General features: G+C 43.7%; 1 protein-coding gene across 1 annotated transcript in view; it reads right to left on the bottom strand.

Moving 5' to 3' along the window:
- The window catches only part of LOC147727508 (NACHT, LRR and PYD domains-containing protein 12-like), a 510,438-nt gene that overhangs the window by 27,885 nt on the left and 460,590 nt on the right, over positions 1-21,963 (bottom strand). Inside the window, exon 6 of the mRNA XM_086963128.1 lies at positions 15,501-15,584. Within this exon, the coding sequence (XP_086819254.1) occupies positions 15,501-15,584 (84 nt within the window). The remainder of the gene's footprint in view (positions 1-15,500; positions 15,585-21,963) is intronic.

Genomic DNA, 21,963 nt, shown 5'->3' with positions numbered 1-21,963 from the left:
GGCAAAAGTAGTAAAGTTACTCACAAGTGTAGGAGTAAACGTACACCTGTAAATATACTCATGTTTAAGTTTAACTTAGTGAATAAACCCCCGAATTATTCAAAACCCATTGATTGCAGATCTGCCTACAAAAAATTGCCATTTGTGGAATTTTTATATAATCACGTGAGGTGTGCATCTCTAACAACAACAAAAAAACACAAATGTTTTTCACATGTGGTATCTAAGTGGGAATGGTGACTTGGTGCGATACACAGCCCAATAGCTGCTCTCACTTTAAGCCTCTAATGTACTGTTTTCTGCTTCGTCAAGAAACAGATGACTGATTTGGGGGATCTGCACTGGCAGTACTCCACCTCATTTTACTTAAGAGTAGAAGGAAATAACAATGCTTTAGAAGTAGGGCAGACCAGTTTCCGTTAAGTGCATCTTTTATCCCTTGCTAAAGCATGCAAATGCTTTGTAGAGTAAGCAACCTCGATGTTCACATCATCAGCAGTAGTATAGATTGGACTCTAAGCGGTCTGTGTAGTGTAACAGCCGGGCATCTGAAAAACCCACTGATTATTTGGGGAGGAAGGGATCCATTTGAGAAGGGAAACATATCTCAGAGTCTCAACCCACTTTACAGGTTTTTATTGGTTTTCTGACTACTACCTCAAAGGTGGCCATTCAGGGGAATCTGTTTACATTTAAATTACCATAGTACCAGCCTTCAGAGCGCATCATAAACTGAGATGGCGTGATAAAGGCTCTCTAAAGCACTGCTGATCCAGGTCCATCGTAGCTCAACCCAAACCAGTCCATGGTGAATAAAACCTCGCTACTCAACATTTCTCATACTCACATCTTGTACTAATGTTATTGTAAAGGAACTCTTTATCTGGACTCGGGCAGAAGAGTACTGTTAGAACTATTTGGTGGATTATAAAGGACAATAATGAGAAGTGTACCTCTGAGTGATGAGTTAGGGGGGTGGCTTTATGAGCGCAGGGTAAGTTGTGTCCCTTGTTAAGTTACAGGGTAAGTATTATGCAGGGTAAGCCTGTGTGAGTTAAGGTTGCACCACATTCACGTCATACCTATTGGCATTGTCAATACTTGCTTTGTTTGTGTTTTTTGTTTAAAAACAGGTATTTAACCAAAACAATCCATTTAAAATCTGGTGACAGCTGCCCCTGCATATATATTATGCTCCCGTGCTTGCTTATGACCAGGGCAAAGAAAGGATGAATCATGGATCAAGTTGCTACTTCCTGTCTATAGTTTAATACTATAACACACCAACCATTTTTATGAAGTGATGTTAAAACATCACTATGTAAAACTAATAGGCATCTTGTCTGCTTCAAGCAATTACTTGCACGGGCAGAATGAATGTTTAGGGATGTGCGAGTCTTCAAACACGTTTAAAAGGTGGGCACATAACACTGCTGTCAAGCTGTCATTCTTGTGTGGGCTGCTCTAAGTAATGAGGAAATTGTGAGAGGAATGATGGTAATGCTGTCAGGGGAGGTTAACAGAGAGTAAAGACAAGGGGCATATTAACAGAGTGATGGGTGACCAGACCAGAAATAAGGACGATAGTGCTAAAGAAGTAGTTCCAAAGAGAAAGAAACAGTGACAAGAAGAACCATGGTAGCTCTCTTTGGAAAGTAGGATGGCCCTAGGCATGGGCAGTGTGGGCAGGGGTCAGGGCCCCACACTCAACCCACTAACATGGGGGCCTGCACCAGTACGCCACAACCAGGCCACGGCACACCAGTCCTCTTGCTCATCTAATTGAGAGCACAGTGACTTGGGGCAATTATGGGGGATGCTATGGTGTAGCGAGGTGAGGCCTAAGGGAAGTGGGCCCTCCTATGGTCCCAGTTGAAGGGAATACTTCAGGATTCTCTTGCAAAAAGACCACCTACCCTGCTGACCACACAGAAGCATTGTTGGATACCCATTATCCCACAGTTTTGCACCCCAGCAGTTTTAAGCCTCTCAGGCTACAAGCAACCCTCACACCTTCAGACCTTCATGAGCTGTAAAAGAAGTCCCTGTAGGTGGCTGAGAGGGAGGGGCTCCAGCTCAGGAGAGTTTGCATAAAGCAGCTTCAGGAGCAGCGTCATCTGTAGAGATGCAAGTAGCCCTGAATGTCTCACGTTGTATGCAAATTAGATGGCCTTGCACATTCCCTTTATGCTGCGGCCTCAAAAATCCTATAACCATCCCAGTAGTTGTGCATGTTGTAAATCAATTTACAGGTGTGACAAGAGAGCTCTGTACACTGTAAATTGATCCCCAAGTCTTAATCGCAACACTTGAGGACATTGGGGTCCATGGTTATGCACTTTTTTGATTTAGAGACTTTGTATCTTCAGGTGACCAACGAGTCACTCAATCCCTTACGCAATATATCTTAACCTCTTTTCTGTCATCTCATCTTTTCAATAACCATCTCTATGTCAGTAATAGCTTATTGGGTGTGCCAGAAATAACTAAAATGGATTGGTAACAAAAAGGAAATACGTCACCCAGTGAGTAATACCTCACATTGGCAGGTAAATTGTTGGCCATAGTCTTTGGATGATCCACTGACGCCCATAGTTTTTGAAAAAGGTCTAGGATTCACAGTGGACTGTGGCTCCACATAGCCACCTACTTTTTATTTATTGTTGTTTAGCTTTGTTGTGGAGGATATTGTTTGTCTGTCTCCCCTCAAAATATTATAATCATGAACTCTTTTTTTGATTCTCGGGTTAATTACTGCAATGCAGTTTATTTAGTCTTGCTCAAATCTTCCCTTTACACGTTTCATTGGTGCAAAACGTAGTCACCATATTGGGTCTGGTAATATGCCATCCGTTGATGTATGACCCCTGTGCATTCACCTATTAGTCTCTTCCTAAAATAAATGCCCATTCTTTCTCTCGTTTCACACATCATCCTCTTGTTTCCACATTGTCTCCCTCTTGAACTCACACTTCCATCTTCGTAAATCCAAAATCCATACCCATATCCTCACTTTTCTCACTCACCATCCTCATCCCCGTTCTCTTGTACCCTCTGATCACCCTCCTAACACTTTTTTCAAGTCCCACCTCTCTCCATCCACTGACACCGTGCTCCCTGCATATCTCTCACATGTTTCTCTAGGTTACTAAGCTCACACCTCCCACTTAGTCACCCTCATCGCCATTCTCAAACCTGTCTCAAAATCTAGTTTTACACATTCCGTATATTTGACTTCTCACACGTTTCTCAAAGATTTGCCTGCCTCCTACAATCTACTCTAACCCCGTGTTTCTCTCACACACACTCCTAAGCTTACTTCAAACTATCAAACCTGGCTGTTTAGTTGTAAAAAACAAAAGAAGCAAAAGAAGCACAATAAAGGTTTGGGGTCATTTAAAATGAGTTAGAACTTTGTGTGGATTCTTTCACTTTTTCCATAGTGAAGAATGTACTGATACAGTTGTGACCTGTTGCAAAATTATATGCAACAGCACTGCCACCTCCTAAGTACCAACACTCAAGTGAAGCACACACCTGCCACCCTCTTTGAAGAGACTACACAGGCAATGCGCGATCCCTGCCTTGGTGCCTCAACTGTTTAAATTGTTGAGAGCCACAACTGATGTTACAGGCTTTGCTTGACTGAAGCTTGAGCAGCTGTCATAGGAGGGGCAGTGGAAAGCAAGAATTGAAAAAAGAGACCTTACCCGTTAAGGAAAGGATCTGATCGAACTGTGACATCACTATGTGTGACATTACTGCGTGTGATGGTTGCCGATGCACACTGCTTGTGGAAATTAGTCATCACACTATTTATTAGGACTTGTGCCCTAATTCCATTTGATCCCAATGCAGGACACATGTTGTGAATCTGACCAAACTCTATCTTCCATTGATTCAAAGTTTACACCTACCTTTACCAATAACAACCAAAACACTCTGAAGTGAGTGCAAGGCTGCATATAATACTCTAAAGAAACCTATAAAATAAATAAATACATGATACACTGAAGCTAGCCATATAACATGCGTTCACATGGGTGACTCATAAAGCACTACATTTCAATATTCCCAGGTAGTTGGCACAAAAGCTGGAATTATCTGGTGGATGTAGATCATTGTGAATTACCAGCTCCATGCTGCTGAACCCACAGATTTTTCACAAAAAGAAAACATGACACAGAGCCTTTTCGGGCATCGCACTGAAAATGTGGAATTATTTGCCGAAGCACTACGTTTGATTCGATCTAACACCTCCTTCAAAATAGAAGTGACAACATTTCTGATGAACAAATGGTGGCCTAAAATCAAAATTATGCCCTGTATGAATTGATCTTACCTTGTAAATTCTCATCTGTTGATCATGACTACTATTCCACTGATCTCCTAGGGAGATCATCTTCCGCGAATTTGTTATTCTTCTATGCTTGTATTTATATCATATCTGTGTTTTATTAATGTGTCTTTACCGTTTTTTACTCCTCCCTCCTGGAAAGTACCATAATACCCTCACAGGTCATGTTCGCGCTATATAAAGTGCTGCTCAAGTCAAAACAAGTTAACTTCAGTTGTCATTATCATAATGTGAGCAATTGGGTTACTGGTTAGCGAGAATGTGAGCCCTGGTCAAGCAGCACCGACAATCCTTGTCAGGGTAAGGAACAAGAAAACCCTAAATTAAACTGTGCCCAACCCCTTGGAAGATTGGCACAGAGCAGTCAGACTTAATTTAGAGGCAATGTGTTAAGTATTTGTGCAACACTTCCAACAGTAACGTGGTGTCCAACAGTAACATGGTGAAAACACATCACAAAAGGAGCCGTCAACAGAGTTAGAAAAATAGAGTCGTTTTTAATAAATAAAGACCAAAATGATAAATGCACAACTAGTAAACCCAGAGATTTTGAGTGTTAAAGTTTTTAGAGAAAATAGCGCCAAAAGGCATAAAGTGACAAGTATGGATATCTAGTTGCACCGGACCAGGACAAAGTCACAAGTTCACGCCGACCTTGATGAAGCATAGGCCAGATACAGGACACAGGTTAGGTCCACTAAAGAGAGTATCTTAAATCCTGTTTTGCAGAGAGTTGCGTGGATCCACTTTGAAGAAGCGTCGCACAGCTGAAGCGATGTGTTGGTTAAGAGATGCGGTGAGGTTGTGGTGCGAGTACCTGTTGCATTGACACCGAGGTTCCCGTCGATGGGGCATGCAATGCAAAGCCCAGAGTCGAGGATACGGAGCGCTGTCAGGGCGATGCATCAGTTCTGAAGAGCTGCAAGGCTGTGACGCATATTCTTGTGTAGTTGTCCAGGCTGTCATCAACGAGAGATGTGAGGGCCTGTGCCAAAGCTGCATCGCACAGTGGCCAGTGCTTTAAATGGGCTGGTACTCACAGGCACCGAGTATTGGCACTTCTTATTTTTATCACTCTGAGAACAGGCATTTCTCTACTGCCGAGAAGAGTACCAATAGTCAGGAAATGTGGGCTCATTGGAAGCTATTGCTGGTGAGCAATAGACTGTCAGAGTGGAACCTATCTCTGACAGCCAAACCATTTCTTTAGCCTTGAGCTGAGCCATCACTGAACTATGCAGCATGTGTTCATTTGCATAATGTCCCATATTCACCAGCACTCCATGTTTGACAGAGCAGGGTCCATTCAGGCCCTGTGCTGTCAATCACATTCACGCTATTATGGGCATTTATGCAAACACAGGAATTAAGACAGGCCACTGATAGCAGCAATTAAGAAAGCTATGGGAGGTAAGGAGTATAAAATGGCTTTAATCCCACCTGTGTCTTTTGTGTGAGTGTCTGTTTATGTCTGCATGTTTGCCTGCTTGCGTGTGCGTGTTTTTGGGAGTGAGAAAAGCAAGAGAAAGAGGGAGAGAATCGGGACACTGCCAGGAGGTACTTTAAAAGTAAATGTGTGGAATGCTTTGTGTGCCTGTCTGCTTGTTTCTTTCTGTGTGCGTGCACGCTCAAGAATATATAGTTTTGCGCCAAACAGCAGCAAATAACAGTAGGGCAATAAGAAGCTGCAAATATTACAAAACAAGGAAAGCATGTCATGGCATTTGGCTTTCAATTTGTGTAACAAGTTAAGCTGCTTTGTTTATATAAACACATTTCTCATGTGTTTTGGTAGGTGTTGCAACTGGTATAGCAGCCATTAGGCATCATCATGTCTTGCCCTTAGCCCTACTCCGAGCCCCGCCCATTTTCCACACCTCTAGCTCTTTTTAATGTGTGCCTGCACTTATTTTCCCCATTCAAAGCACTGCCAGTGGCAGCTCTAAAGGAGCTGCGAACTGTGGTGGCAATGCAAGTCTTTGCAACGTGCCCAATCCACGAAACAGTGGCAATGCGTTGGTTCTGCTTGGGGTTGTGCTGCGCAGCAGATAAGATGCATCAATTGCGCTGGATCCACAGAGGCTGGAGAAGCACCTTAAGCCCACTTCCAAGGGTCCATGCCTGGGGTTGCACCATTTGGTAGGGTAGACTCACAGATGGCAGAGTCCAGGTGCAAATGCAAGGTTGTTGAAAGTTTGTTATTTCCCTGAGGTTTCAGATGAGAAGGCCAGCCAATTAGCCCTTGGAATAACTCTGGGTTTAAGAGATACAGATCCATTCCTTCTCCCCCTGGCAGAAGGGCAGCAAATAAGCACAGCAAGGCAGAAGTCCAGCTGAGTGCAGTCCAGCAGAGTGGCAGTACTTCAGTAGCACAGCAGTCCTTCCTTGCAGAGTATCCACAGGTCCGGAAGTGTACTGGAGTGGTGGTGTTTGATGTCAAGTATTTATAACCAGTTGTGCCTTTGAATTGGGGAGAAGCTTCTAGAGGTTTCCCTTTGAAGCCTCCAGGCATCTGGCCTTTCCTGTCCTGGTTCCAGACTAACTTCAAGGGGTATGCAGCCCTTTGTGTGGAGGCAGGACACAGCCTATGCAGGTGTAAGTGTGGCTGAGCCCAGCTCCTCTCTCCCATCCTGTCAGTGATGGCCCCTCCCTAAGTTTCCTATTGCGAGTGGCTGTCAAGGATAAATACACAAAGCCCAACTGTTAGCTACATCTAGACATATAACCAGAGACAGGCTACAGGCAGTAAATGGCTATGGCAAAAAAATGCTGATATTCTAAAAGCACATTTTCAGAATTGCAATTTAAAATCCAACTTCACACCCCCGATCAATGTCTGGTTCACTCGCCGGTCGCACATGATAGCAATGGAGTTACTCATGGCGCACTTGCAACTACAGGACACTAAATTCAACAAACTGTGGCAACCACTGGTGAACTATCTTTGCAGACTGGATAATGTTCGACTTCAACCCGAGGTTGCGGGCTCTGCGCCTCTTCGAAGACGCTGTATACCCACCGGACGCAGATAGCCTCTGGAAATCCACCGATGGACTCACTCGAACCCCACCCTGGGCGGGTCTTGCTCGACAGACCCTAGACGCCCTCACACCTCCTCTGAAGTAAGTGATCCTGGCCTTTACCTGCATGACATCAATGACCACCAATGATTCTGGCAGCAACAGTGCGTACAACGCCTCTGGCGTCAGGCAGCAGTAGAACCCATCCCCTCCGCCACACCTCTCCCACACATCTCGCCCACTCCCCTTTCCTACCTGCTCTCTCTATGCTGTCTATTTCTTTATCTCTTTGCTCTCTATGATGAATGTATTGTTCTTAGTAGAAATTGTGATCCCTACAAGCAGATTTGAAAGGTATGCCCCTTAGGCCAAAGTCTGCTGGGTTTAAGTTTCGTTTAGAGCTATGGTATTTAGGCAAAAGCCTCACGATTGTCAAAACACCAAGATTGCACCTACAAGAGACCCAGCCTTGCTATTGTGGCCCTTTTATAATCGCCATCCTGCACTGGATGTACTGTGTCTGAAATCAAACTAGTTGCATTAGATAGATGACACTAATTGACACTATGTAATGGCATCTGCCTTCTGGATGAAATTATCTGGTGTAATAATGTGGGGAAAACAGCTGATAATACTATTGAGATCTGCTCATGTGTTATTCCTATAAATGTCAATAAAAACAAGGTATACAAAAAAATCCAACTTCACTATAAGTTAGGATTTTAAATTGTGATTCTAGAGACACCAAACATGAACTGGTTATACCTTCTCATTTCGAAATTACACTTATACAATGCAATGAGGCAACTTCAGTGTTATCTTATAGGAGAGATAGGCCTTGCAGTAGTGAAAAACAAATTTAAGAGTTTTTCAGTACCAAGACATGTAACACCTGAAAGTACATGTACTAATTTATAAATACATTGCACCCTGCCCCCTGTGGTGTCCAGAACATACTATGGGGGAGACGTATATGTATTTGTGAGAAAGTAATCCTTTAAGCCCTGATCACCCCCATTTTTCACTTGGTACTGGTGGTAACGTTCACTCATTGTGTCATGGGCTCTGCTAACCAGACCCAGGGACAATGCTCTGCTGTAAATGTATATGGTCTAATTACAATTGGCACTGACAGACCATGTAAATCCCCAGTAGATAACAGGGCTAGGGGGAATTCAACCTACCTATAAGTCCCCAGTATATAATAGGGCAGGGAGGTTTAGACGCCCAGGAGATTTCCTGCACTTGTGTGTGGACTGATGAGTTGCCTGTAGTCATTTTAAAGGCAGCCCTGCTTTGCAGAGTGTCTGTAAAATGAAATTATATGCAAATTCCACTTTGGATTTAAAGGTACTAACAAAGACTACCTTATTTTACATAAAAGTGACTCCTAAGGCCTCCCCTACGTGCCCCAGTGGTAGGGTGCCTTGTAACTATAAGCAGGGACATTATTAAATAAGTTTTATAATCCCCGGTGAGGGAAAAACTGCCAATTTCATTTCCCCGATTGTAGTGAATGGTTCCATAGGCTAACATTGTGATGTTTTATTTAAATATAAATATTGGTAGCAGTCGTGTAAAAAATTATATATCAAAATATCAAATTAAGAGCTGCGATAAATCCAACACCTTGCCACTTTTGGATTTGTAATAACTATTACAGAAAATACGTTATTTAACTTTATTTTCTGTTAGCCAAAGTCCAGATTCGAGCTCCTCTCTCCTGTTTTGCCAGCCTGCTCCCAGGGTGTGCCAGTGCTGCCTGATGAGGTGTGAAGTGTCCTGTCAGATGACACAATAAGTTTTCTGTGGGCAGAGAAGTACAAGCTGCTGAGCAGATGGCAGGAAGGTGGTGAGGGGTAGCCAAACTGGTCTTCAAAGGGAGAATGTCACTTTAGGACATACAGGCCTACCACCACATCCTGATGTTTCAGCCACACAGGAGCCTCTGTAATTAGATGAGGGAGAGGGTTTGAAAGGAAGGGTTAGGGAAATTAGCCACAGAAGTAGGTTGCGTTAGACTGAGGCAACTATTCTAGAGCGACTTTCCCCAACTTGGATTTTGAATGAATGATGCTTTCTGGGATAGGAAAATGTCATGCTTGGGAGGAACTGTTCATTCACTGCGGTGGCACCCTACATCCCATTGGTCAGGGGTGCCCCCTTGCTTGAATCCCAGAAACCGTGGATAAATATGGGAGCGCTGCATAGCTCCTCCGATCTGCAGCCTGAAGAAACAAGAAGGATTCCCTGCTGACTCCATGGCTTGCATCGAGAGGACTGCACTCACCAAGACTGCACTTGCTGCACACTGTGGGACTCAGCAACAAAAGGACTTTGCCTGGACTCCCAGCAAGCTACAGTTTAACAGAGCCCACCTGCATCATCTCCATCAAGAGTCCCCATCTTGGAGGGCATCAATCAATCAGGGGTTTGTGGAGTGTGCTAGTCACTTGTTAAGGTCTCATGGCGCTGGGGGGAGGAGGGATTGGCTCCGTTGGGGTCATCTGAAGGGCCAGGTTTCGAGGTCTTTCCTGTGCATCCAGTGGACTTTTAAGGATTTGACCAGGTGCATTGTGTGAATTGTAGTCCAGACATCCCAGAGACCATCTAGGAGAATCCAGAAATTTGGACTGGTTTTTTGAACACTTTGAACCTGTAAAAACTCAGGAGTTCTTCCTGTCAAGCCGCTGTCGTCGACTCCAACACCAGCCTTCTGGAGGGGACCACTCGACAATGAGAGTAAAGCCTCAAGAAAAGTTTCTAAGTGCAAAAGTAACATTTTGACCGGGCCTCCTGCTTAGTGTCTCTGACCAGGGCTCCATTGCGGTCGATCTCAAAATTTGACACTGTCCCGGTAAAGCATAACCAGATGTCGCTATATGTTTTTAAACACTGGAAAGTGTTTATTCTCTCAAAATTCATATCTTCGATTTCCTACATTGGATTTTTGTCTTTGTGGTGTCTATTTATTCATAAAAATGTTACATATTTTTATAAATTGGAGTGAGATTTTTATTGTGTGTTGTGGCTTGCTTATTTAATGTATTGGTGTTTTAAATGCTTTACACACCTGTATCCTAAGTTACGCCTGCTTCCTCATTACCAGCTACCAAGAGTTGAGCAAGAGAATAATTTATTGAGACCTTGTCTGAACCTTTATTGTGTTTGTGGCATTATTACTAGTGGTAAGTCACTACTGATCACTACTAATAATCCACTTTCCAACAGTATTAACAAGGAAGGTGTGGGCCTGATAAAAGGCGTATTTTGCCGGGTCAAAATGCCAGCACAAACGTGCACACACAGGCTCTGTAATGGCAGGTCTGAGACATGTTTAAAGGGCTACAGAAATGGGTGTCACAATCAGTGCTGCAGACCCACAAGTGGCATTTAATTTACAAGCCTAGTGCAATTTTAAGGACGGACTTTTAGTAATTTAAATATTCCATTAGGGGATGAGTCAATATTACTGTTGTAAATGGCCCTTTCTGCAGGGTTACCCCAAACATTATACCTTCCTCTTCTTGCTATATTCTTTTTGTTGGCTTTAGTACTCTGAGCACTTTACCACTGCTGACCAGTGCTAAAGTGCATATGCTTCTCCCCTAAACCTGGTAACATTGGTGTAAACCTGATTGGCATATTTAGTTTACCTGTATGTCCCTTGTAAAGTGGTATACTAAATACACAACGCCTGTAATCTAAAGGCTTATTGGGCCACTCACACGAGCAGTCTTTCAAACCTGTCTCAGGCCTATCATTGCAAGGCCTGTGTGTGCAGTTTACTGTTACTTCAACTTGGCATTTAAAACTACTTGCCATGCCTTAAACTCCCTTTCTGTTAAACCTAAGTAACCCATAAGGTAGGCCCTACGTTTTACATGTCCTGGAAGTGACAAACAGCGGAATTCAGTTTCCACTGCAGTGAGGTCTACTCCTCTCATAGGCTAGCATAGGGGATTCCTTAAAAACACTTTTATGCTGTAATTCCTGATTGGAGAGAAGTAGCTACATCATGTTTAATATATTTGGAATGTGTTGTGCTCCTTGGTAGAAAGTAGACGCTGGTAGCCATATAAGTTCTTAAGTGCCTTTATTCTGGTTGTACATAGGGATGATAAGCAGGTACATCAGCTTGGTAGACCAGATAAACAAGTAGTAATGATGTAGGTTAGCTCAGTAGTCAGCCCTTGGTCCTATGCTACAGCAAACCCCTGCAGGAGCAGCCTGCCTGCTGCTCAGCCCATCTGTAACTGTTATACCTCACTCAGTCCGACCCCAACATTCCACGCATCACAGCCTTCTCAACATTCTACTCCAAACACACACAGTGGCTGAGCAGCAGGTGGACTGGTAAACTGCAAGATATGAAAATATTATGCAGGGCACAACACATCCCCCTTCTTTTAAAATGAAAGATGAAAGTGACATTGGTACCAGGGAAAAGCAACAATGCAAACAGAGGACACTATACACAAGAAAAAGTAAATTTGCAAAAAATGATTCAAAACTCTGGGATGCATAAAAGTGTTAAACATCATGAAAGAATCAGAACCAATGAAAAGAAAAGAAAAGAAAAGATTGAGACAATAAGTAGAGTATAGCAAAGGGGAAACAAACGCCGCAACACTAGACCCAAACTATAAAACATTCTTTTGCATAATTTACAGATTACTAATTTTGCAAAAATAGCAAAATTACTAATGTAAGGAATGGTTCAAAACCAGGGATGTGCAATTAAGACAACATCACGAGAGATAAAGAACCATTCAACTTAGAGAGAACGGATAATATACAACAACTGAAAAATTGAGTAAAGTAACCCATCCTCTCCCAAAAAACAAAATGAGAAAATGTTGTTGCGTAAGGATAAAGGTAAACACCCCGCCACTGTATTTGAATCTAACCCCCAAGTATGCACATCCTGTGTAGGAATGACCTTCTATAGCATAGATGGGACCAAACCAATGCACACCAACCCTATGTAAGAGTTATGCGCAACAAAATGGGAAAGGACCCATGACGTAAAGTAATGTAAATTGGCAGAATACCAATAAACAAACGCCGAAAATTCAATCCCTACTGCAAGGGAACAAATGATATCACATTAGGAATCTTACAAACGTTGTGAAGATGGAGCTAAAAAACAATCTTTCACCCCTCAAATGAGGTACGAGCACTTGGGAATGCGGCCCATAAAGTCCACCCTCCTGTAAGAGTCTAAGACTTTAACTAAGTATATGGGACCATAAACAATGAAAATACACACTGTGTAGGGGAACCGTACCCATAAACTAAAACCAACCCAGTGAAAGAGTTGCATGCAATGTTAAATGGAGGAAACCCCATAAACATACCCCGTGTAAGGGTTACCAAACAAAAAACTAATAATGGGAATCTTACCCTTGAACAAAACCAACCCAGTGAAAGGGTTACTATATTGAACACTGTAAGTGGGAAACACACTCACAACCCCGCCTCAATGAGGAGGCCATGTGTAACGCTTTATGGGAACCATAACCACAAAATCACCCGTATAGGGGTTGCGTTAACGCTTTATGGGAAGGAACTAGAACCAACCCCATGCCCATGTAAAAACAATGTAGGAAATCCCTCATAGTTGACTCACCACCCGGCAGTGCCTAAAATGAATTTGGCGTAGAGACTGGTATCCAACAGTCGTTGCGTGACGTGGTTGGCAAAAACATGTAAAGCAAGGCAATGCTGTATCGATGGTGCCAACCGCAAGATGGCGGCACGTTAGGTGACGCCGTGCTGGGTGGTTGTAGGCGAGGACTTGCTGCTTAGTGAGGCTGAGACGAAGAAGGATTCCAATGCATCACAGAAAGTCAGAGAATCAGCAAGAAGGTAAGAGAGCACACTGAGCATGGTGCACTTTGTTATTTTAAACTACAACAGGGCGGTTGAACTGCCAAATTTGGAGGAAATGGCTGGGGCCCAAAATATGAGTAAAAGTAAACTCACCCCAGAAGTCCACAAATGCAACCGCAACAAGAATGGCTGAAAGACAAAAACAAATACGCCAAACAGTCAACACACCAGACTTGCTTCACTTGAAGTGCAGGGCCGTGTGTAGGAATCTCTGCGCCTGAAGTGGACATGCACCACACCGTAGATGAGAGGAAGCAGACAGAGACAATATGTAGGCACTTTCACATTGTGCCCACATCTGGAAATAATAACTTGCGCAGCCTGTAGAAACCTGTATCATACAAAGTCACTCTTCAAGCACTTCCAAAATAGCGCCAACACCTGGTAGTAAACGGATTTGGAGCTGGGCAACTGTCCATGTAAATCTTGATGTGTGCTGCGCCCATGTAGCTTGTAGTCATGTAGAAAGTCATTTTTTTTATTTCATATCAAACGTGTATTGGCACAGCTGCAGCTGCTGTGCCAATACACGTTTGATTGGCACAGCAGCAGCTTTAGATATTACACTTTTAGAAAGTGGACACTTCTCTGCTCTTAGCTTCGCTCTATGTGCCTACAGTCTGTCTCCAAAACACATCTGGGCTGGGTGACAGCTACACCTTGTGCCTTCCCTCTACACAGTCACAAACAGGAAGGGCTGGGTGTGACAGAGGACTCATCTGCATTCTGATAGCCTTTATGGGGACAACGGGGGAGGGGTGTCTCACACTTACTAATTGTGCCTGTCCTCACACAAAGGACTGATTACTGCCCACAGATAGCCTGGGTTAAAAGGGATTCTTGTGCACTTCACAGAGTTCCTTTGAAATCACCCTCTACATCAAAGGCACGTTTGGGTATAAGTACCCGAGTTCTGACCCTACCAAATGAGTACAGTACTGGACCTGGGAAGAACTCTGCTGGAGTAAAAGCTGCTGTGCTGTAAGGATTGCCACTTTGCTGTGACTGCTTCTCTGTTTAACAGAGCTGCCCTGCTGCCTGCTGACCTCTGCTCTGATGAGGACAAGAACTGGACCCATCTCACTTGAACCAAGAGTTTCTCCAAGGGCTTGCCTCCTGTTTATTGAAGTCTCAGAGACATAAAAGACTTCCTGCAATCCTGCTGGTGCTCCTGAACTCTGCCATCTGTGAGTCCTACCCTTGCCCGAGGTGTCCCATCCAGTCCTGAGCCTACAAAGTGGTTTCTGAAGCTGATTTCTACATAACCGATGCATACCTCGACTGCGTTAAAATGTCTGCAGCATCAACGACGAAGAATCCACAGCCTACAAGGCTCGATGACTATGCTCTGTGCAGCTCAACAGTGATGCATTGCATTCACTTCACTGGAACTTGATGATGACGCGGGACCCCTCTTGCACGGTTCAACGAAGACGCAGTAGACTCTCGACATTGACAGAAGCTCCAGCCAAGGTATTTCTTCAGCGGGACCTGTCTGAGTTCTGTAGCCGGTCTCACCTCTATCGCAGTCAGCCTGAACTTTGAATTTGCACCTGCCCATCTTGACCTCAAGTAACCTTTTGACCGCTAGTGAATGACTTCTAAGCACTGTTTCCACACTTAATCTTTAAAAATTATGATCTGAATTTCTACTAAGTGGATTTTTGATGTTATGATTTTGTTTTACTCAAATAAATATACTCTATTTTTCTAAACCTGTGTGGAGTCTTTTTGTGGTGTTTTCATTGAGTAACTGTAATTTAAGTGTTGTGCAAATACTTTACACATTGCCTCTTAAATTAAACCTGACTGCTCTGTGCCAAGCAACTAGAGGGTGACCAAAGGTTAATTTAGGGTGTGTATCTGACAAGAGTGGTGGTCCCTACTTGGACATGATGCAAACTTCTGCCAACTAGAGACCCCATTTCTAACAATTACCATATTTAGAGGCAAGAGCACAAGCACTTTAGCACTGGTTAGCAGTGGTAAACTGCAGAGTCCTATGGCCAGCAAAAATTAGGTAAGAAAAAAATGGAGGAGGAAAGAAAAAAGTTGGGAGGGGGAACCACCCTAAGGCTGACCCATCTAACACATAACTACTATAGAAGAGTCAATACATACCATTGCCTTACAAACACTTAGCAATCAAGCATCAGCTAACAGGACCCATATATTAAAACAACAATTATTGGACGAATAAATCATTGGAGTTATGTTTGTATACTTACACAACTTCTTTTAAGGTGTTATTGAAGGATGTGTTCTCTAAAAATGTTTCAACTGCGTCATATGTAATGTTATTTCCTTCAATCCTAAATTAAAGAACCAGACATTAGAGTAGATAGAATATGAATATTTTGGAAAATGCACAGTTTTTCATCTCGAATTTCATTGCAAGTGAGAAGATATTTAGAGCAATTTACAGCTGTGCAACTAGGGCATTGTATAATGAGCACTATTAGTTTACAGCATGCACATTAAGTTCACATTAAGCATCTTAGAAGCATTCGATTCGATTAATTTATTTTATTTTAAGTGTGTGTACAAAGGTGCACAGGCAAGTCGCAGCCGAAACTTATATCAGGGTAAATGGGTGTGAAGAAAGGCAAAACAAGAGAGCTGCTAGAAAGTAAGAGGCACTGGACCGAACCCGAGAGACCTAGGCCCAATGGGACCTATTCATAAAGGCATTTTGGAATATGTAAAGTACTACTGCCCTAATACTATTTTACGTACTCTTACATGCTTTTGTGGACCGTCCCCAAAACATTAAAAATATGGAAAAAATTGGAATATTCATAACAGTTTGTGCAACTAGAAAGCACTGTTCCCTCATAATACCTTTAGAAACGTAACGTTTTGGTGTCAATTCACTAAGAGATGTAAGAGTATGTGAAAAAAGTACACCTGTAGCGCTACTTTACGTTATTCTTAAATATTTTTGTTAATTGTTCCCATAGTCTTTTCTGTGCAAGTCAGGATTAAACAAAGGAAGTCTAAAACTCCATACACTGACACTGAGTTGGCATGGACAGGTTTTCCAAGGCCTGCAGATTCTCTGCAATAATAAAAGGCTGCTAGAAAAGTAGTCGTGATAGTTCACAGGGGTCCGTTAAGGTGCTGAGGGAAGCAGGAAAACGAATTAAAAATGAGGTAAAACCTTAGCAAGCAGTCACAACTTTGTGGGTACCCCCAAACATTTGTTATGTTTTTATAACATTTGCTTGTGCTCCAAAAGTATATCTCAATGTTCCATGTAGAGGAACGGGCAAAATGTGCCCATTTTCAGAGGAAATTAATTTTCCGAGAAAAGAAATGGTACTTGTGAGTCTCTGCAATCAGAGGCGGCTGAAGAGATGGAGTTAGTTAAAAAAAAAAACAGGCCTTTAATGTGTCTAAATAGTATACATTTGTGCACCTAAGGTCTCAAATGTATACAAAAGTTACACGTATTTCTGGAAGTTCTATGAAACTGGCAAATATTTGTAAATATCCTCTTCAATAGCAATATATCCTTGTATCTGGAAATTTAAGACAGGTTTCTGAATCAAGCCCTTCCTATATTTTTTCTTTTTCTGTTAATCGACTGTGATGTGCTGAGAAGCAGAGCCATGTGACTCAGCCCACACCCTGACCTATTATTCCAGCATATGAGGCCTATTATTCCGGCATGTGCGGACATATTTGGATGCGAGATGGGATGAAGAACAGAAAAGGATGAGGATGGACATGATAGAGGGTGCAAAGATTTGCCCGGTATTGATCAGTGAACAAAGTGAAACCGGGAGAAAGAAGGAAGAGATAAGTCTAAAGGACCAAGAGAAAGGAGAGAGGATAATGATATTGATACGAGTGCTAATCTTTTGGATGTGTTTTTGTCAGAACACCCACCTCCCTACAATGAGCCTCACATTATCAGTAGGGAGGGCACTAATGTCAGTGGTCCAGCGGAAGTGGCTAACGCCTAATAAATATAAATTCCAACTAAATGAGGACCATTCCTGTGAATACGGACCAAAGTATGGTGGGGGGAGAGCTCAGGGATCTGTGCGTCTAGCGCCTCCACAAATCTCACTGCCCCAGCTGCTCATACTGTTCCGGTTACTATTTGCCCGGTGGTTCCTATCCGCAATCCAAATTCTGCAGAGAGCACAAGACATGATTTGGCTCTTCTGGCTAAACCACAGGTTTCAGGGAATACTCCTACCAGGATAGGGGTGGGAGGATTTGTTCCGTTAGTTCCCATGAGTTTAAGATTCCCTTGTGGGGCAGGTGCAGACTTCTCGATAAGTCTGACTGGATTTGGACCTTTGAGGACACCCTAGGAATTACCAGAGAGTGATACTATTACGTGGATGTCCCCCCAAATGAAAATAGGCGTATGCCTAGAGAGGTGGGAATGTCTAAAGCTCCTGCGGGGGTGGGGTCACATTTGAGTGTCCAATGATTGGATGAATGGTTGAAAACATTTAATGAAAATCAAATACAAGTGGGAGTGCCGAATTAAGTCAGGGAACAATCAGGTCAACCCTTAAGGTACATATGGTGGATGTGCTTAAGTTGAAACTGAAGTTGTATGAGGTGATAAGTGGAACTTTTGAATTAGCTCTATTAGCTGCCTTACAGCCATATGAACTTTCATTTATGAGCAAGGACGTTACCGGATAAGCAAGACATGCTCATGATAAACTTGTAGACATAGCAAATAAGTTTAAGGTAGCGTTAGAGAGGACAAAGACTTTGCAAAAGAGGCACTGACACTCTTTCTCAGATCGGGACATAGAGAACATGATAGCACCTGGGTAGAAAATGCAAATTCAGGAGTTGATTCAGAGAATTCGAATCTGGAGTACATTGGACAAGTGGGAGGATAAGTGGTAAAGGAAGCAGGGTCCCAAAAGGTCTATGGGGAACTGCCTCCCTCAGGAGAATGGGAAATTAGTTCCCCAAGCTTCCTTTTGCTTGATGTACATTGCAGAGGTTATGTTCATGTGCGTTGGAGTAGAAGTGATCATGTGTCATTCATAAACCAATTTCCGCGATTGAGAGAGAAGCCTGTGGAATGGTGCAAACAGTTTGATCGATTTGTGAAAGTTTCAATGGTGTTGTGGACTGATTTGAATACTTTGGAATGGAAGTAGTTTTTGTAAAGCCCAATGGCTAGTCTGAGGCATCCTAGCGCTGTGGACTGGCGTGTGTGATTGAAAGGTGAGACTGAATGTTATTTATTGAAAAAATAGGGTTTTGGGGTTTTTACGAAAGGATAGCAGGTTGGGATCTGATCGGAGGTAGAGAGGGAGGGAGTTCCAAAGTCCTGCTGAGTTGAAGGAGAATATTCGGCCCCCGCACCTGACTCTCCGAATCTTGGGTACTGTGACACGGAAGGTATAGGCAGATCTAAGCTGCCTGTTCGGGTGGTAGGGGGAGATCAGGGAGTGATTAAAGATGCATAAACAAAAGGATTCTATCAAAAAAGTGCAAGTGTTAATTTTATAATTTTTGTAATTTTCTAGGGAGTGTGAAATAAGGCTCTTCCTCAGATTGGTGAGATGAAGGCACTATGTGCTTTTAACATACCCCTTACACACTAAGAACCCCTTAGTGTCATGCTTCATCATGGGGGTCTTCCCGTCCCTCTACGGGGCGGGCGTGCTACCACCTACGAGCTACGCGGGAGCACTGTTTAAGTGGTGAAGGGCTATGTGTTGGTGCAATGTGAGAGGAATCTTGTGAGGTGTAGGGACCTTGTGATGTGAATAAAAAACATTAAAAAATCCCTGGCTAGTGGAAAAAATAATTTTATTCACTTCCCTGGCTGGGATTGTTAAAAAGGGGGTTGTGAGGTAGGGCTGTTGGCGCCTACCGGGTCGACATGTTTCGCAGACAGTCTCCTACTGTCTGCTCATCAGGACCTTTTAACGGTCCCTACTATAAGGTACTCAGTACTAAAGTTTGCCTAGAGACCTACAAACTAGCAGCAAAAATAGGCTGTAAGTTTGTGCTTCAGGGCGTGAGTTGGCCCAAGGTGAAGCTAAAAATTAATCAAAAAAAGACACATTGGTCCTTCCCAAGTTACGTTCTTATACTTCATGAGCTGACAAAACCGAGGGTTCTTTGCGCGGTCAAGTAACCGCCGATGTCCAATGTTTTAATCCTACCCTCGTGCCGCTCCGCCGAACAACCGAGCGGTCCAGCCAAACTCCCAGGCTCTTGATTGTATCCTTGGCTATAGGGGCAGGTCCAAGACACGGCGGCCACATGGAGTCAATAAAGTGATGTAAGGAGTTGCCCAGAACCATCAACAGTCTTGTCTCCATTCAGTTTGAGACAAGACAATGTCATCCAGGAGGAGACTGCTTCTAAGCAACTCCTCTGTCACTGGGCCTGGATTGGGGGTGGTTCAGCGCCACCACTAGCTGAGTATCGTCCGCGTAGGAGATGATTTTTAGCCCAAATGGGCGGACGATCCCAGCTAGGGGGCTCGTATACATGTTAAAAAGTGTAGGGCTCAGGGGGGAGCCCTGCGGGACACCGCAGCCGAGCGGTTTGCTGTGGGAGGTGATTCCGCCCTTGAAGACATGGAAGGAGCGATCCGACAGAAAGGACTCGAACCAAGTGATAGCCTCTGTAGATATTCCTAGGTTGAAAAGCCTGCGCAGTAGGATGTTATGGTTTACGGTGTCGAAGGCGGCACTGAGATCCAAGAGTATTATGGCAGCAGTACCTCCTTGATTCATAATCATCCTGGCTTCCTCTGTCATGGCGAGGAGCGCAGTCTCCGTCCCGTGCATGGGTCAGAACCCTGTCTGGGAGGGATCTAGCAAGTGGTTGTCTTCGAGAAACTCTGTCAGGGTGCTTTTGACATGTTTCTCAGTGATTTTGCTTAGCCAGGGCAGTAAGGAGATGGGTCTGTAATTCCCTGGGTTTTTAGGGTCTAGGTTACTTTTTTTTGAGGAGGGCTTTGACCATTGCCCGTTTCTTTAGGGGTGGGACAATGCCTGTAGCTAGAGAGGCATTGATCAGGTCAAGGATGGTGGGAAGAATGTGCGTGGAAACAGTCCACAGAGAGTGCGGGGTGCTGGGTCGTTAGGGAAGCCAGATTTTACCTGAACCATGATGGATTGTAGGGTGGTGGGGTCCAGCAGGGAAAGGGTATCAAGGGAGGCTGAGGGTTGGATCCCTGGCTCGGTGGGGTCAATAAGTGGGGAGGGAAGTTGAGCGAGGGGGACGGAGGAATAGATGGTGTGAATTTTGTTATATAACAATTCGGCTAGATCATTGCAGGGTGATTGGGCATTGTGGGGGTTTGGGGGGTTTTCTGGGAGTTTGAAATGGGTTTTAGCGATTTGATATATTTCCTTGGGTCTGGAGGCTGCTGCCCTAATTTTATTTTCAAAGAAAGCAGCTTGTGCACTTCTGATTTCATTTTTGCAGGCTTTTATGGCAGCTCGGTATGCGATTTTATCGGAGGATGAATAGTCTAGACGTCATTTCCCTTCCAGTTTTTTACATTGACGTTTGTTTCCTTGTAAATCCTGGGAGTACCAGGGGGCTGTCCTGGTGCTGCGTTTGGATTCAAAGTGATTTTTTGGGAGTATTTAGTCTAAGGATTGTGTTATCCATTTATTGTAGTTCCCGTTACTTGAAATGGGATCGGGGTTGCGGGGTGGTCTGGAGGATTCAAGGGTTGCTGCCCATTCGGTCCAGATGAGTTTTGACCAGTTGCGGTCCCTCCGGGGAACTGTAGGATGAGAAGGGTGGAGGGTAGAGGTCACCCAGGAGATGGGGATCAAAAAGTGATCTGTCCACGGCAGGGGGGAGGGTATTCCAACTAGGAGGTCAGTACAATTACTGAAGACAGGGTCGAGAAGATGACCCTTCGCGTGGGTAGGTTTCCGTACTAGTTGTAGGAGTTGTATTGCCTTAAAGGGATACAGTGACACATGGCCCATTCGCAATTGTAATGGAAAAGTATGATCAGGTGATGACTTGGCTGAAGGCTAAAATGATGCCACAGGATATTCATTAGATTAAGATTGATGGGACGACCTAAGAACCTAAAGAGACGGTTCATGCATTTTATGAGAGATTGCTACAGGCTTTTATACAGTACAGCGAAATGGACTTGTTGGAATATGAGGATATGAGACAGTTTGTGTCTAGACGTCTGGTGGGATTGAGATCTGAAATTAGTCTGATGATACAGCAACACTTAATTTGGTGGCAAAATAAGTCAATCAATGAGATTTTACGCTATGTCTCGTATCGCAGTGACAAGACTGAGATGAAGGAGAAGAGGCTTAAGGAGAAGCTAATGATTGTGCAGATGAATGTGGCTCAAAGAGATAATCAGAACCATCCCTTCACAAGTAATGTGGGCCCTATGCAGGGTGCGTTTCAGCAAGGTGCCCCTGTGATGCAAGGTGGAGGAGGTTTCCAGTCGCAAGATCAAAGTGCTCCTATTGATCAGAGTACTGGGATTGGTGTGGCCACTTTGTAAAAGTTGAATCTTTGTCATTACTGTAATAGATTGGGGCTTTGGAAAAGAGAATGTCATCTTAATCCAGCTAATCAAGTACAAAATTTAGGGTCACCTCAACCTCTAAATAGTGACCAGATGCAGTTACCAAACGGTTCAAGGTAGACTTCCAAATTTTTAAGCGCCTCAAGGCTCGATGATGCAAGTCCCTC

Source organism: Lissotriton vulgaris, chromosome 3_1 (assembly GCF_964263255.1).
Source record: "Lissotriton vulgaris chromosome 3_1, aLisVul1.2, whole genome shotgun sequence".
Lineage (NCBI taxonomy): Eukaryota > Metazoa > Chordata > Amphibia > Caudata > Salamandridae > Lissotriton > Lissotriton vulgaris.
The sequence above is the reverse complement of the archived record's forward strand: the minus strand, read 5'-3'. Positions and strand labels throughout refer to the sequence as shown.